The sequence below is a fragment of the Hemibagrus wyckioides genome, linkage group LG08 (genome assembly GCF_019097595.1).
Source record: "Hemibagrus wyckioides isolate EC202008001 linkage group LG08, SWU_Hwy_1.0, whole genome shotgun sequence".
NCBI classification, from domain to species: domain Eukaryota; kingdom Metazoa; phylum Chordata; class Actinopteri; order Siluriformes; family Bagridae; genus Hemibagrus; species Hemibagrus wyckioides.
In genome coordinates, this window is record NC_080717.1 from 10,892,233 (window position 1) to 10,905,516 (window position 13,284).

A 13,284-nucleotide genomic window follows, 5' to 3' on the forward strand; every position below is an offset into this window, starting at 1 on the left:
AATGTTGAGCTAATCTGTAAATCCATATTTTCCATTTCAATCACTTCATTTAAGGTCACTGTCTTAAAACAGTGTTTCTTTAACTTCAGTATTGAGAGTCACTATTTTACATTCAGTATGGAAAAAGTTAGTGCTTGGATACCACATTGTAGTAACTGTAGCACCCAGTGTTCAATAAAACTACATAAGTACTATTTTAGGAGCATTTAAGGCTTCCTCTTGGGGGTATATTGGCTTGGTGGTTTTCAACGTACCTCAGCGGTTTCCTCTGGGTACTCTGGGTTCCTCCCCTATGCGTTGTTTGTTGATTGGCATCTCTAAATTGTATGTATGTGTATGTGTGTGTGTGTGTGTGAATATGATAGACTGGCATCCTTGTCCAGGGTGTGCCCTGCCTTGTCTCCTGGGATAGACTTCAGGTTCCCCGTGACTCAGTAGGATAATCGGTGTAAAGAATAGATGGAAGACTTTCTCTCATGTCTGTTTCATCCTCTATTAACCTCTGTTGTTTGAGTGTAATGGTTGTCAATTTAAATTCACGTCACACAGCTGACTGTATTAAATGTTTGTTTTTTGTTTTTGTTTTTTTTTTTGCCAGAATTCAAGAACAGCCCTTTGACTACCATTATAATTGAATTTTGAATAGACAGGTTTCCTTGTCTTGTCAGTAAAGGATAGTTTGAGAAGTTATGGGACTCTCACAAAGACTGGAAAACTATTTCAACCTGAAGGGGGAGCTGTTTGTTTTTTAAAAGCCTAATTACGCTATTTAACACATCTTTACGTATTTCTGATGCCAAATTGTCATATAAAAGAAAGCCTTTAATGGTTCTTTTCTTACTCCAGCAAGTTATTCATTCATTTATTTATTTATTTATTTGCAATAACACAAAAACATATGAAGAAATAAAGACTCACACAGCAACTTTACTTCATTTCACCAACTGCAATAAGAACATTATGCATACAGACATATCTTTGCTACATATGCAGTAAAATAAATTATTTCAATTAAGGAAATCAGTAGGAAATGAAACATGATTAATGAGACTGCTGAAACAGGTCCTTTTTTAGATACAGGCTACAATATTGATTTACTTGATCATAATTTAGAAATAAATAATTGCTTCTAAATCTATCTGTTTAGGGCTTAAATGGATGTGTGTTGAATCGGAATATTGTGCATTATTTTCGTTCATCATCATCAAGGTGTGCAATGGAAACTAAATGGGTTCTGAATAACTGTATTTAATACAGTCACATGTGTTTGTGTGTACGTGTGCCTGTGTGTGTGTGGGAGAGGCTCCAGTGTTTGCACTCTGGCTCTGTGGAATGCACTCAAACAGAAGTTTTTCCAGGAGGGTAAGTCCCATGGTGTGGTCTCATGCCTCATATTGTCATGCTGTTTTGTTTCCCTCAAACACACCCTAGTGCCCAGAGCTACATCCTGTGCTCACGTGGATAAGAGAGAACAGCACACAGAACAGTTTCTCAAGTCTGTTCCAGGTCAGGAATGTTGTTCTGCTACAGAAGATGAGTAGAAGAATGTCAAAATCCAACAAAGCTTGAAATGTTAATATTTATAAATGTACAGGTCAACTGTTAGAGCACAGATTCCTTTTTTTTTATGAGCTCTAATCATTTTGACATTCATAATTTTACATTTGCATGAGAGCTAGCTAGGAGATTCGGCCAGTAACTGAGAACTAAATAGTAAAAATGGTTAGTGAGGAAAATGGAAAAAGGATATTAGCAATCTCCACACTGTACAGTCATGCATTTGTTAAATAAAATGTAATATAAACCAAGCAGGATGTGAAAATAAATATTTATATTTGCAAGTTTCACAGCTGATTCACTAGAATGGACTGGACTTTCAGGGCCCTGAAATAAATGTCAGCTATTATATCAATTACATTACTGTCACCTTAACGTTTCCACTGAAACATATTCATATTTTGCATAAGTAGGTAGTGTTCCTTTTCTATGAAAGTAATTAATAGTACTAAGGAAATTGTCTACTTTTCAGTCTACAGGGGAGGTGTAAAGAAATTACATGATGTTTCCCTTACTGCTTACAAGCCCTTCAGAATTGAACTTAAAAAGACGAAAGTAAATGAATGCAAATGAGTTGGCATTATGCAAATATGAGTAAGCAAAACAGTACAATTTCTTCTAAGAATATTTAACTATATATAATTGTTAGAGTACCTACTGCAATAGCTTCCTGGTTCTTTTGTATTCTGCCCTTTGCTGATGTCATACAGGGAAAATGTCCAGATTTCTGTGTCAGCCATCACGTCACCTTTCTTACTACCTGTAACTCATTTTTCCTTGTACCAGACACATAATGTTTTTATATTTCCATTCCATATCAACCCCAGTCCATGTACAAGTTTATTGTCACACATTTCATGATTTTTAATTGAGTTTTTTAATGGTAACCTTGTAGGATAGGGAAATCTGTACACTGAAGCAAGACAATAGGCAAGAATAGTATAAGTTTTAGAATTTCTCCTGGAAATACTGTGAATATTTGGGGAGAACATTTTATTAAAATGAGTTCCTCTTGATCAATACTTACCTTTAAATTGTATTTCAATACAATGTATGGTTAATGAGATTATTATATTATTTTATATAATGCCACATTATCACTACCTTTATAATCTAAACAGCTAGACTGTGGGCAGTGAGAAATAAAAATTTGTAATAAATACACACTTATATATATATATAACCAATATACAGTATGTCAAGCCCTGACCATCACAATCATATGCTGGCCTTCCCCAAACTCTTGCTGCAAGGTTGTATAATTTTGTATAAAAAACCCCCACAATGTTCTTGAATCTTGGTAGGATGTAGAATTAAGAAGTAAGATAAGTAAAAGAGCCAATACATGTTCCAGCATGACAATGCCCCTGTACACAAAGCGAGGTCTATCTGGAGTGGAGGAACAACAATAGAGGGACTAAATTAAATGCTCTCTGTTTTAGAATACTAAATATTTTTCTTTGTGTATTTGGTACGGATACAATGCCATTTAAAATCTTTCTTGGGTGGTGATAGCTCCAGTGGTTAAGACTTTGGGTTGAAGATCGGGGTTCAAACACCAACACTGGCAAGATGCCACTGTTGGGCCCTTGAGCAAGACCCCCAACCCTCCCTGCTCCAGGCGTGCTGTATCATGGCTGACCCTGCGCTCTGACCCCAACAAAGAATTTCACGGTGCAGTAAACAGCAAAACAATACAATTTCTTCTAAGGATATTTAGAAACTGTTAGAATACCTACTTATGCAATAGCTTCCTGGTTCTTTTGTATTCTGCCCTTTGCTGATGTCATACAGGAAAAATGTCCAGATTTCTGTGTAAGCCATCACGTCTCCTTTCTTACCACCTGTAGCTCATTTTTCCTTGTACCAGACACATAATGTTTTTATATTTTGATTCCATATCAACCCCAGTCCATGTACAAGTTTATTGTCTCACATTTCATGATTTTTTTTATTGAGTTTTTTAATGGTAACCTTGTAGGATAGGGAAATCCTGTACACTGAGGCAAGACAATAGGCAAGAATAGTATAAGTTTTAGAATTTTTACTGGAAATACTGTGAATATTTGGATAATATATAATATAATTTAATATATAATTTAATATATGGATACAATGCCAGTTGAAATCTTTCTTGAGTGGTGATAGCTCCAGTGGTTAAGGCTTTGGGTTGAAGATCGGGGTTTAAACACCGACACTGGCAAGCTGCCACTGTTGGGCCCTTGAGCAAGACCCCCAAACCTCCCTGCTCCAGGGGTGCTGCATCATGGCTGACCCTGCGCTCTGACCACAACCCTCTAAGGATGGGATATGCGAACAAAGAATTTCATGGTGCAGTAACGTATATGTGACAAATAAAGGGTACTTAAGCCAAAAATATTTGATTTTATTCCATAGGATTATGCACAATTACCTGTTTTCCCCAGTCAGCATTTATGTATTTTAATGATTTACAATGAACTGAAAATCAATCATTGTGTAATTTTGAACATTTGGCTTTAAACAACAAAACGAAATATAGTGTATTACCAGCAAAATGTAATGTAGTTCAGCTGAACGTGACAAAGTCACATGTTAAGGGCATTACGTTTGCCTCTGTCAAAGTCATCCTCATTTGTATTACTCATTGTGGGGATTTTATGTGGCTTATTATAAAAATATATGGTCATGGAAAAGAAAAGAGAAGTTCCTGAAATGAAAGTAAAAATAATCTGTTAAAGTCTTACTCATATAAAAGTGGAAGTATCCATTCAACAGTTCACTCAAGTGACAGTAAAGAAATTGGTAGAAATCAAGAATTAAAACCAAAAAAACAATTAAAAAACAAACAAACATTTTACCGGTGAAATTAAAGTGGAAGTTAAAGTCACGTAATGTGAATAGTAAAGCTGCTATGCTGCTTTGACAGAAAATATGCTGAATCACTGTATGATTGCTGCTCTTTAATGCACTTGGCCTTGTCATTCACAAAATACATGACTAACTCCATACTACATAGTTTGAAAATTAATTTATTAAAAAAAAATGTTCCTTTAATTAAAAACCTTTACAATTAGCTATAAACTGACTGGCTGCCTATTATATTAGCCATTGAAATCTCGTCTAACCTGGAATTCCAATTCATATATAACCAGTTCATGTTAAATAGTTAGTTCAATTAATCAAGTGCCTTTTTAGAATTGGTTGTGTTTTAGGGAGTCAATGGAGACTTTTTATGAGTCTTTGACAAGAACAACATATTGAAACAATCAATATCTTATGAGGTAGGACCCCAGGGTGCTCATCCTCAAGTTTAACTGCAGTACCCATAACCATTTCATTTCACAAGTCTATATAGACAAATATATACAAATCTATATAATCTATATCATATATTATTGAATTTTGAGGAAAAAGCAAAATTAGTTACAAATTAAAACAGTAAAATTATTCACTGCTTGTGGTGTGAAAACCCAAAACTAGCCTTTATTAACATCAGAAAGTCCCTTACCTAAAAAGATCCCAAAGAAATCTCTATATATAGCTCAGCAGCTTATTTTTGCCTGTACCATACAGTATGCACAGCATGTACTATATACAGTACTATGTACTATATCAGAATAAATGAGTACACATTTTCTATGGGATACTATAAATACTCACAGAAATGTGGGCCATTGATTGCAAACAAGATTTGTTCTGGCTGCTGCATGCAACTGCCTTCTATCGTAGCCATTGTGGATATGTAAGTTGATGTGACTGCAGAATAAAAACAATTGTATTTGCTCATTTCTATTTCTATTCTAATATGAAATGTAGACACTCAAGTCTCAACAAGGGAATGAAAAGAAATTAAAATGTAAACAAAGTGGCTTTCTTATTTAACTTGTACTGTAGGCTCCTTTAATAGAGCATCTCTTATGTTGCTGTTTTGAACTCTGGCATATAAATAATAATAATAATAAAACAATATAATAAAATGATAAAAAAAAAAAAACCTTTAAACCTACAGTATTTTCTTTTATACAACTAGACACAATACCTTCCATCGTTATCGCGAAGGCCTTAGGATTAGCAAGGGATGGAACTACTTTATTAAAATTTATACCATCAGTTTTAAACCACATCATTTCTAAATTTGGAATTCTATAGACGTTTTATTACCTCCACTTATTTGGAATTGTTTTTAGAACATTTGCTTGAGGTAATGTTTGCTATAGGCGTGGCTTTATACTACACATACTCGGTTAATTATAACTTCTGTCATTTAAGTGTTTGAATTTCTAGTTCATTAAACCTGGGGATTATTTTACAGAACCATAGTTACATAACAGCCATTTCAAAAGACTTCAATGAAGCTATTTAATCACTTCATTATCTCCCCCTTATCATAAGGAACAAGGACCTGATGTGTTTTCAGAAACAAACAATGTGATGTGACAAAAAGGTTTCTGTGGGAAAAATCTATAATGGGGCTTTTCAACACGAACATTTACCCTTTTCCTTGTATAGTCAAAGTTCAACAGACCCTCAGTAAACCATTAAAAAAAAAAAACTAACTTATAAAAACATTATGTTATGGGATATCTGTGAGACACGAAACCTAGGAACCTTCCCCATCAGGTTTTCACACTGTAGACTTCCATACATTATAAATCAATATATTCTTATATCAATATATATTCTATCAGAAAATCTAGTCATAGTCATATCTTTTTTTTTTAAAATCAATTATTTATTATTAACCTTAGATGAGCCGTTGTCATGGCATGATTAAACATGCTAATAAGATGAATTCACCTAATTGTTTTGCTGTAAAAAGCAGATGGCGTCAGATGATATTTCACCCTTTTTGTAGTCACTTTTATTCTCGTTTAGAAATGACAAAAAAATAAGCAGTGGCTTTCACTCTGAGATTTCACTCTGGATAAATTTAACAAATAATCCAGTGGTGACAGATATATTGACTGAAAGACGCTAATGCATTCAAGCCAAAAGTATGGGGAAACGTTCCGCTTAGAAAAAAGGCGTAAGCCATACAGGTCATTTTTTTTGTGACAGACAATGACAGTATTGTTCTTTGTATGAGGAAACATGCCTAGTATGTTCTTTTCACTGTGAGGTTAAGATTTATAATCCAGAAGGATTACCAGAACTCTTGACACATGACAAATGACTAATCAGTAAAACTATCATGTCATAGGTTTTTGTTGTATAATTGAAAGTAAAGGCTTGTGAGTTGGGGTTTCAGTAGAGTCAATCTAACCTTTTCTGAGTGGGTGTTTCAGAAAAAACATGCATTTTCTCTGCCCATTATATAGTCAGCAATGTTTTGCTTTATAAGTGCCTTATATTTGAAACAGCATTGTCTAAGGTTTTTATTTCATTCTATTTATTTCAGAAACCATGGTATCTGTATACTGATCTGTGAAAAAAACAACATTAAGACTCAAAGAAAAAAACCCAAAAGTAACCTAACACCAGGTCTATTTGCTGCATGGAGGCTTGGGGAGTATTATATGGCTATTGTTAAACTGGCCCACTGTATTCATTAGTTATCAGTTTTCTTTTATCACTTTTATCTCCTTATTTCACACACAAATAGACATAGTCATCAGAAAGTCTACCCGATCCAGGTCCTTATGTCTTTTCTTTGGATTGCCTTGGTCTCCTGACAATATCAGATTATTTCTTCTTTATACCCCTTCACTGAAAAAAATGACTTTTTTTTTTTACATACATACACATTTAATTCATGTAATAAATTAATTTTAAGTATATTTTAAACATTTTAATAGTTGTAGGGCTCTGATGACATGTCGTTTCATGTATTGTTTGCTATTATTGTGTGCATTAAATGTATACGTTTTTTGTTGTATGTATTATTTATTTATTTATTTATTTTATTAAGACGTTTTGTTTAATTAAAGGGTTCCAGTCCCTGGCATCATGCAGTTGTTCCAGTTCCAGTGAAATTTCAGTAAATGCACTTTAAAAAAAACCCTGTGTTAAGATTGTGTTAAGACTGTGAACATTAAGTTACTTTTGTTAATGATTGGCTAAATAAATCTTGCCTCACAGCAAGAAGATCCTGGGTTCGAATCCCGGGTTTGACATCTAAATATTAAATATAATTAAGTAAATTTTACTCAATTTATTTATGAGTATCAAGTTAAATATTAAGTAGATTTTACCTAATAATGACAGGTGAGTTGTACTTAATTTCAGAACAGTAAAATTTAATTAAAATGTGTGCAAATTGTTACAAGGATTTTAGTAAGTAAATCTTACAAGTTTGTTTTTTCAGTGTTCTGACACTTGTCAATGCAAAAATTATTATTATTTTTTTTTATCTTGTTTTTTATAAAAACAACCATTATTTATATATTTTATAAAGTTTTGATAACATACTTTGTATGAATCTAAGATGTAGCTGGAGGAGAAAACAATGTGTCATCGTTATGGCCTTATTCTTATTAAAGGTTTGTTGATCTTTATTGTGTTTATCAGTAGACTAACTTGGCTGGTGTAACCTGGTTTTAAATATGTACTGTACAGAGAAACACCAAACACACACGTTCAGCTGATGCATCACTCACTCAAATCAAAACTGCAGTCTAATTGCATGAAGTACAACTTCAATATAATATTTTTGCTGTTGTTGTTGTTCTTCTTGTTGTTGTTGTTACTTTTCAGCAAACTGACATTAATTTTAAGTGCCTGCATTTCCCTGGTCTATGCTAAAACTGCTATTTTTCTGAATAAGTTTACATAGATTTGATCCTTTCCTTGGCTGCTCTGCAAAAAGTGACTAGATAGCCAATGAGAAATTTTGGTCAAAACGTTATACCGGAAATGTATTCATTTGATGAACATTTAATTACAACTAGTATAAAACATGAGAATGAACAAAAATTAATTAAAATTAAATTAATTTAATTTTAAGGATCAGCTGGAAATTACTTAGAGTAACAAACTGCACTGGCTGTGGAGTCTATGAAAATGTTTCCTTTTCTCGTCTGTGGTCATTGCTCTAACTTTGTGTTCTGAGGGAAAATAGACATGGTTATAGTCTGAACTATATTAATAGATTGGGGTTAAATGGAGGAAAATTATTTGCACAGGTTCATGTCTTTGTTGGAGAACACAGGAGTAAAATTTTCATTGCATTTCAGTACAGGCATACTTGTGCACATTAAAGATTTTTTTAAAATATAAAATGTTATTTTGTTTTTTTCTCTCTCTCTCTCTTCTGTCTATTATAAAGATTTTATTTGGGGATTTTATTGGGTGAGCAATAGTAGTTTTCTTCTTAAAGTTTATGTATATGATTTTAATGTATACATATTCATCTAAGTAAATATAAATTCAATCATATATCTAATCATCACAGCTCAGAAATGAAATGTAATAAGTCACAGAAGTGGATTTAAATATCTTTGTTTTATTCATTTGTCTGTTGGCATATTGCAAACAAATAAAATAATATCATAAAAAAACGAATGAATACAATAGATAAAGAGGATCTCACAAACAGAATTGCATGTATTACAGGTAATATGTTATATAGTTACAGCATTACAAATATTATTATCTACAATTGACTTTACTTCTCAGTAAATTACAGTACCTTATGATTCAGGGCTACTGTTTTTCAGTTTCAGCGAATCAGCTGCAATCTGCTATACTGTCATTGTCTAGTATAGTATTTTTAATAGGCAAGAAATTACAAGTGAAAGCAAACATGTTCTGCAAATAACACTTATTAAACAAATAATGAACAAATTGTCATACATTTTCCTTCTAAATAAGTGTCCTTCAGTACTTCAGTTGACAGTTCAGTAACTGCTCCAAGCTAACATTTATAAGCTGTTTATTGCAGCTGAGCTAGCAGTGGTTTGCAATCAGACATGAACTCCAACTGCTCTACAGCTTCTATGAGTTGATCTACCCTCTCAGGTGGCAGCACTGCACTTGCATTGTTGCGGAACTTGTTTTGTAGGCTCTCATCACTCAGTGGTTTCCTCCAGTGGCCATAGAAGGTGTCACAATGGCCGCGTAAAACAATGCCACTTACCAAAGTGACCTGCACCTCGCCATACATGCGGTCAAAGTTGGCTGGATTGTCCTGGGGGTGCTCTACTCGTACACGGGAGAGCAGTGCATGAAGTTCTGGTCTCAGAAGTGCTTCAGGCTGGAAGGATTGCACTGTTACCTGGCCGTCCAGCAGGGTGGTGCAAGCATTGAACTGGAAGGAGTGACGAGCCTGGTGCTCTGACTCTGGGAAGGGCCGATTAATATACTTAGAGCGGGGAACCCGTAGCAGGATTTCCTGCACTGAGCTTGGGGAGATGATTCCTCCAGAAAGACCCAGCAAAGCTTTGTGGACATGGGCAGCAGCATCAGAAACCCAGTGCATGCCCAAATGGGCTGGAAACCTCTTGAAGGCAATGTCTTGTGTCTCAAGAAGAAATGTGTGGTCCCCCTCTTCAGGGAATATCATTGGAATTGGGAGGTAGTCTTCATAAAAAGCACTGAAGCCAGCTACCCCAGGTATTGCATCTAGGACGAGGGAACTTGCCTCCAGCCCACGAGAGGCCAGCAAGGCAGCTTCAAGGCCCAGACGAGAGGCATTGCCAATGTGCAAAGGTTTGGACTGAGTGGCAGCATTGGCCATTGGGGCCCCTGCTAAAGAGGCAGCAATGGCCAAGGCATGGCTGCACTGAGTATGGTTGAGGCAAAGGAGCCGGGCACAGGCAGCAGCACTGCCCATTGTCCCTACAACACTAGGGGGGTGGAACCTTGGGAAAGAAATAAAAAAAGAACATCAAATTCATGTCCAAACCCTGAAAAGTGACGTACAATTGCAAAATCTTAAGCCTCAAGTGGGATATGTTCAGGTGTTATTTAAAGACTAATAAGACCAACATTTTCTTAATTTTGCAAAGTAATATAAATTCAAATTGTTGAAAAAGTTACATAGGATAACATTATTTTAAAATAACTTAAAAAACCTTTTTATTGATATGAAATTCACATCTTCCCTGTTCATTTGAATTTATACAAATTCCTAATGAGATTAGGTTGGTAAAAAAAACCCATAAAGATTCTCTTAAACCATTTTAAAAACAAAGGCAGTCCTTTTTTAAATGAGTTTTGCTATCATTTCAAGTTATAACAGTCCTATGAGTTAATAACCACAGACGTCCACAAACATCATTGAAATGGCAAAGGTGTTTCTGTTTAAAGAACATTTAAAGGAAATAACAAATTATTAGTCATTTCATTCCACTCTGGGAGTAAAAACATCACTAACAGGGCAGTATGGACAGAAACAGAAGCGGTTTGTATGAACACCTGTGTGAATGATTTCATCATAACCTCCTCTCAGTGTAAATTCAGTTAGCGCAGCCTCTCCCGTCTCTGTAAAGGCTTGGAGAATACCCATGTTGTTTACCACAGTGGCTGTTCTGTTGAGACTACCCTCAAAATATTTCTGTATTTAATAGTATTATTACTCATTTAGAGACTATATTAGAAGACTGAGGTATACTGTTATGATGGCTTGCTCACCCTTGTTTTTTGGTGTTGTATGGAGAACTGTGTGTGCTATAGAGACAATTCTCACCTCTTGGGAATATTGTGAGCCTCACTGGAGAATCTCATCAAGCGACCTTGGACCTCAATGCCAATATTGAAGGCCATCAGGAGGTCCAGACCACTTGGTTTGCTGTTTTGGGACAGCATATCACAAATGGCAAGAAGAGCAGGAAGCACTGCCCCAGAGGGATGAGTTGCAGGGTGCCAAGTATCGTCAAAGTCCATGGAATGAACCTGAGGAAGACAGGCTAATCATCAACGGCTGGTGCATCACTTCAATTATTTATATATATATGTATATATACATTTATATACAGTGAGTACATGTTTTGACTTATTTTTAACAATCCAAACTGTCTGCTAGACATAGTTCAGAATTCTGTCAACTCTATTATAAAGGTCAAGATGTAGATCTTAGCCATCTGCCCTACCCTACTCTAACAATAACACATGGATAGGTTAACACTTGACCACAGGAAAATATGACTAAGGCTTAATAATAATTCCATGACCTGTCTGGCTTTGAAATGACTAATACAAAACCCAGATGATGGTAATGCTGTTGGTGTTAGAGTTTGGGTTAGAGAACCAAACTGTTTTCAGTCCCTCCTTTCAAACCTGACTTGAACTTGCTATGTTTCTTTTACCCCTTTATTCTGTCTGAGTCACGAAAGTAGTGAAAATGAAAGTGACAAACCACAGTGATTCATCTTTTCATAAACCATGGCGATCAGCATTACACAATATTTATTTCCAAGAAAGTGAAACAATTCTTTTGGAAAAGACAGTTCTTGTTTTTAAGATGTAAAAATCTATTTAAACAACACAGTATAAACAGGGATACTTACTGCTACTCCATTTACTAAAGCAGCCAGGGTTGGGGAAAGCTTGGTCCCACTTCGTCCGTAGACAAAGCTGATGTCATCGGGAGCATACATGTGCTTTTGGAGAAAAAGGAAAAGGAGGGTCATTTGAATGCTTGTTGCTACACACACTTGACTGGGCCAAAATTGTCTGTGGACAGACTTGTGTAAGCATTGAATACAGCACTGCTTCTGTACAAATGGGGGTTCGGTTTTGGAAGCTTGCAAAAAAATATTTGAGTCTAGACGATGCACATACATATTAAAGTCAAATAAGGTGGTGGGGGTGAAGTAAAGTATAAATTACCTGGCAATGCTGAAGTATCAGATCAAACACTTCAGTGGTGCTTCCCAGCAGCCCTACACCAATGTTGTCCAGCACCATGCGTTTGCTTCTCTGGAGTACGACCGGTGACAGATGCTTTGGCTGCACACTCTGGATGAATCTGCCAAAGCTGCTGGTTATAGTCTCCTCAGGGGTTGGCTGCTCCATGACTGAAAACACAGGTTGAAGAATGGAATGCTCACATTGCTGATTTACCAACCAAGTGATCTGATAAATAGAGTATGTCTTGGTTCAAGCAGTTAATTTAAATCTTAGCCTGATGTAACAAATTAAAAAAAGAAAGCAATAAGTAGTACTGGCTCACCATTTAGTGCAGTTTTATGGAGTCTTCTGACTGCAGACAGGGAGGACACTGGTCTGATCAGTTTCTAGATAATGTAAGAAATCAGGGTATTAAATGTAGATGTATAACATTGAGACAAGACACATTCCATGTTCTTTATTCCACCAAATATGAAGTATTTGATTGAAGATGATTCTCCTAAAAGTAATTTCCTCTTTCTGTATAATCCAGCTAATTAGATTCAACCTTTTTAGATTACATATTACAACTAGTATAGCATTCTGTGTATTTTCCAAGAGAACATGCATGCATGTATATTTGTTTGGCAAGAGATAAAGAAAGTGGTAATATATAAGCAGTTAGGGCTTACATCACTAAGCAGGTTTTATTTTATATATAAAGTGAAAAAGCACAAAAGTCGAAAAAGTCAAATTACCTGCATTGTGGAAAGCATATTGTGTCTCTGAGTGGTAAAGATTTCTGTGGATGTCAAGTTGAAGTATCCTTAGGTGTGCCTCTGTCTCTGCGCAGGAAATGTTTCGTATGTGATTCCCTTGCTACTCAGGTGAGTCTTCATATTCTCTTTATATAGCATGGTGCACTCAGTGAAGGCAAGACTGGAATTTCCAAAACCTTTTTTTAGCAACATGGGTGGG

The 13,284-nt window shown here is 35.4% G+C and overlaps 1 protein-coding gene across 1 annotated transcript; it reads right to left on the reverse strand.

Annotated features, from left to right (window-relative positions):
- Positions 1-8,974: 8,974 nt before the first annotated feature.
- On the reverse strand, positions 8,975-13,219 carry irg1l (immunoresponsive gene 1, like). Its single transcript, XM_058397932.1, has 6 exons — positions 13,065-13,219; positions 12,650-12,713; positions 12,307-12,494; positions 11,985-12,077; positions 11,165-11,370; positions 8,975-10,337 (listed from the first exon to the last, which is right to left on the reverse strand). The coding sequence occupies exons 1-6, from the start codon at positions 13,080-13,082 to the stop codon at positions 9,410-9,412; spliced, it is 1,497 nt and encodes a 498-aa protein (XP_058253915.1). The 5' UTR covers positions 13,083-13,219; the 3' UTR covers positions 8,975-9,409.
- Between the last annotated feature and the right edge of the window lie 65 nt (positions 13,220-13,284).

Excerpts from the sequence above, each read along its gene's own strand:
- irg1l (XM_058397932.1), bottom strand. Across the intron at positions 12,078-12,306 it reads TGATACTTCAGCATTGCCAG|CACATGTATGCTCCCGATGA; the intron begins GTAATTTATACT and ends TTTCTCCAAAAG. Across the intron at positions 10,338-11,164 it reads GCTCACAATATTCCCAAGAG|GTTCCACCCCCCTAGTGTTG; the intron begins GTGAGAATTGTC and ends TTCTTTCCCAAG.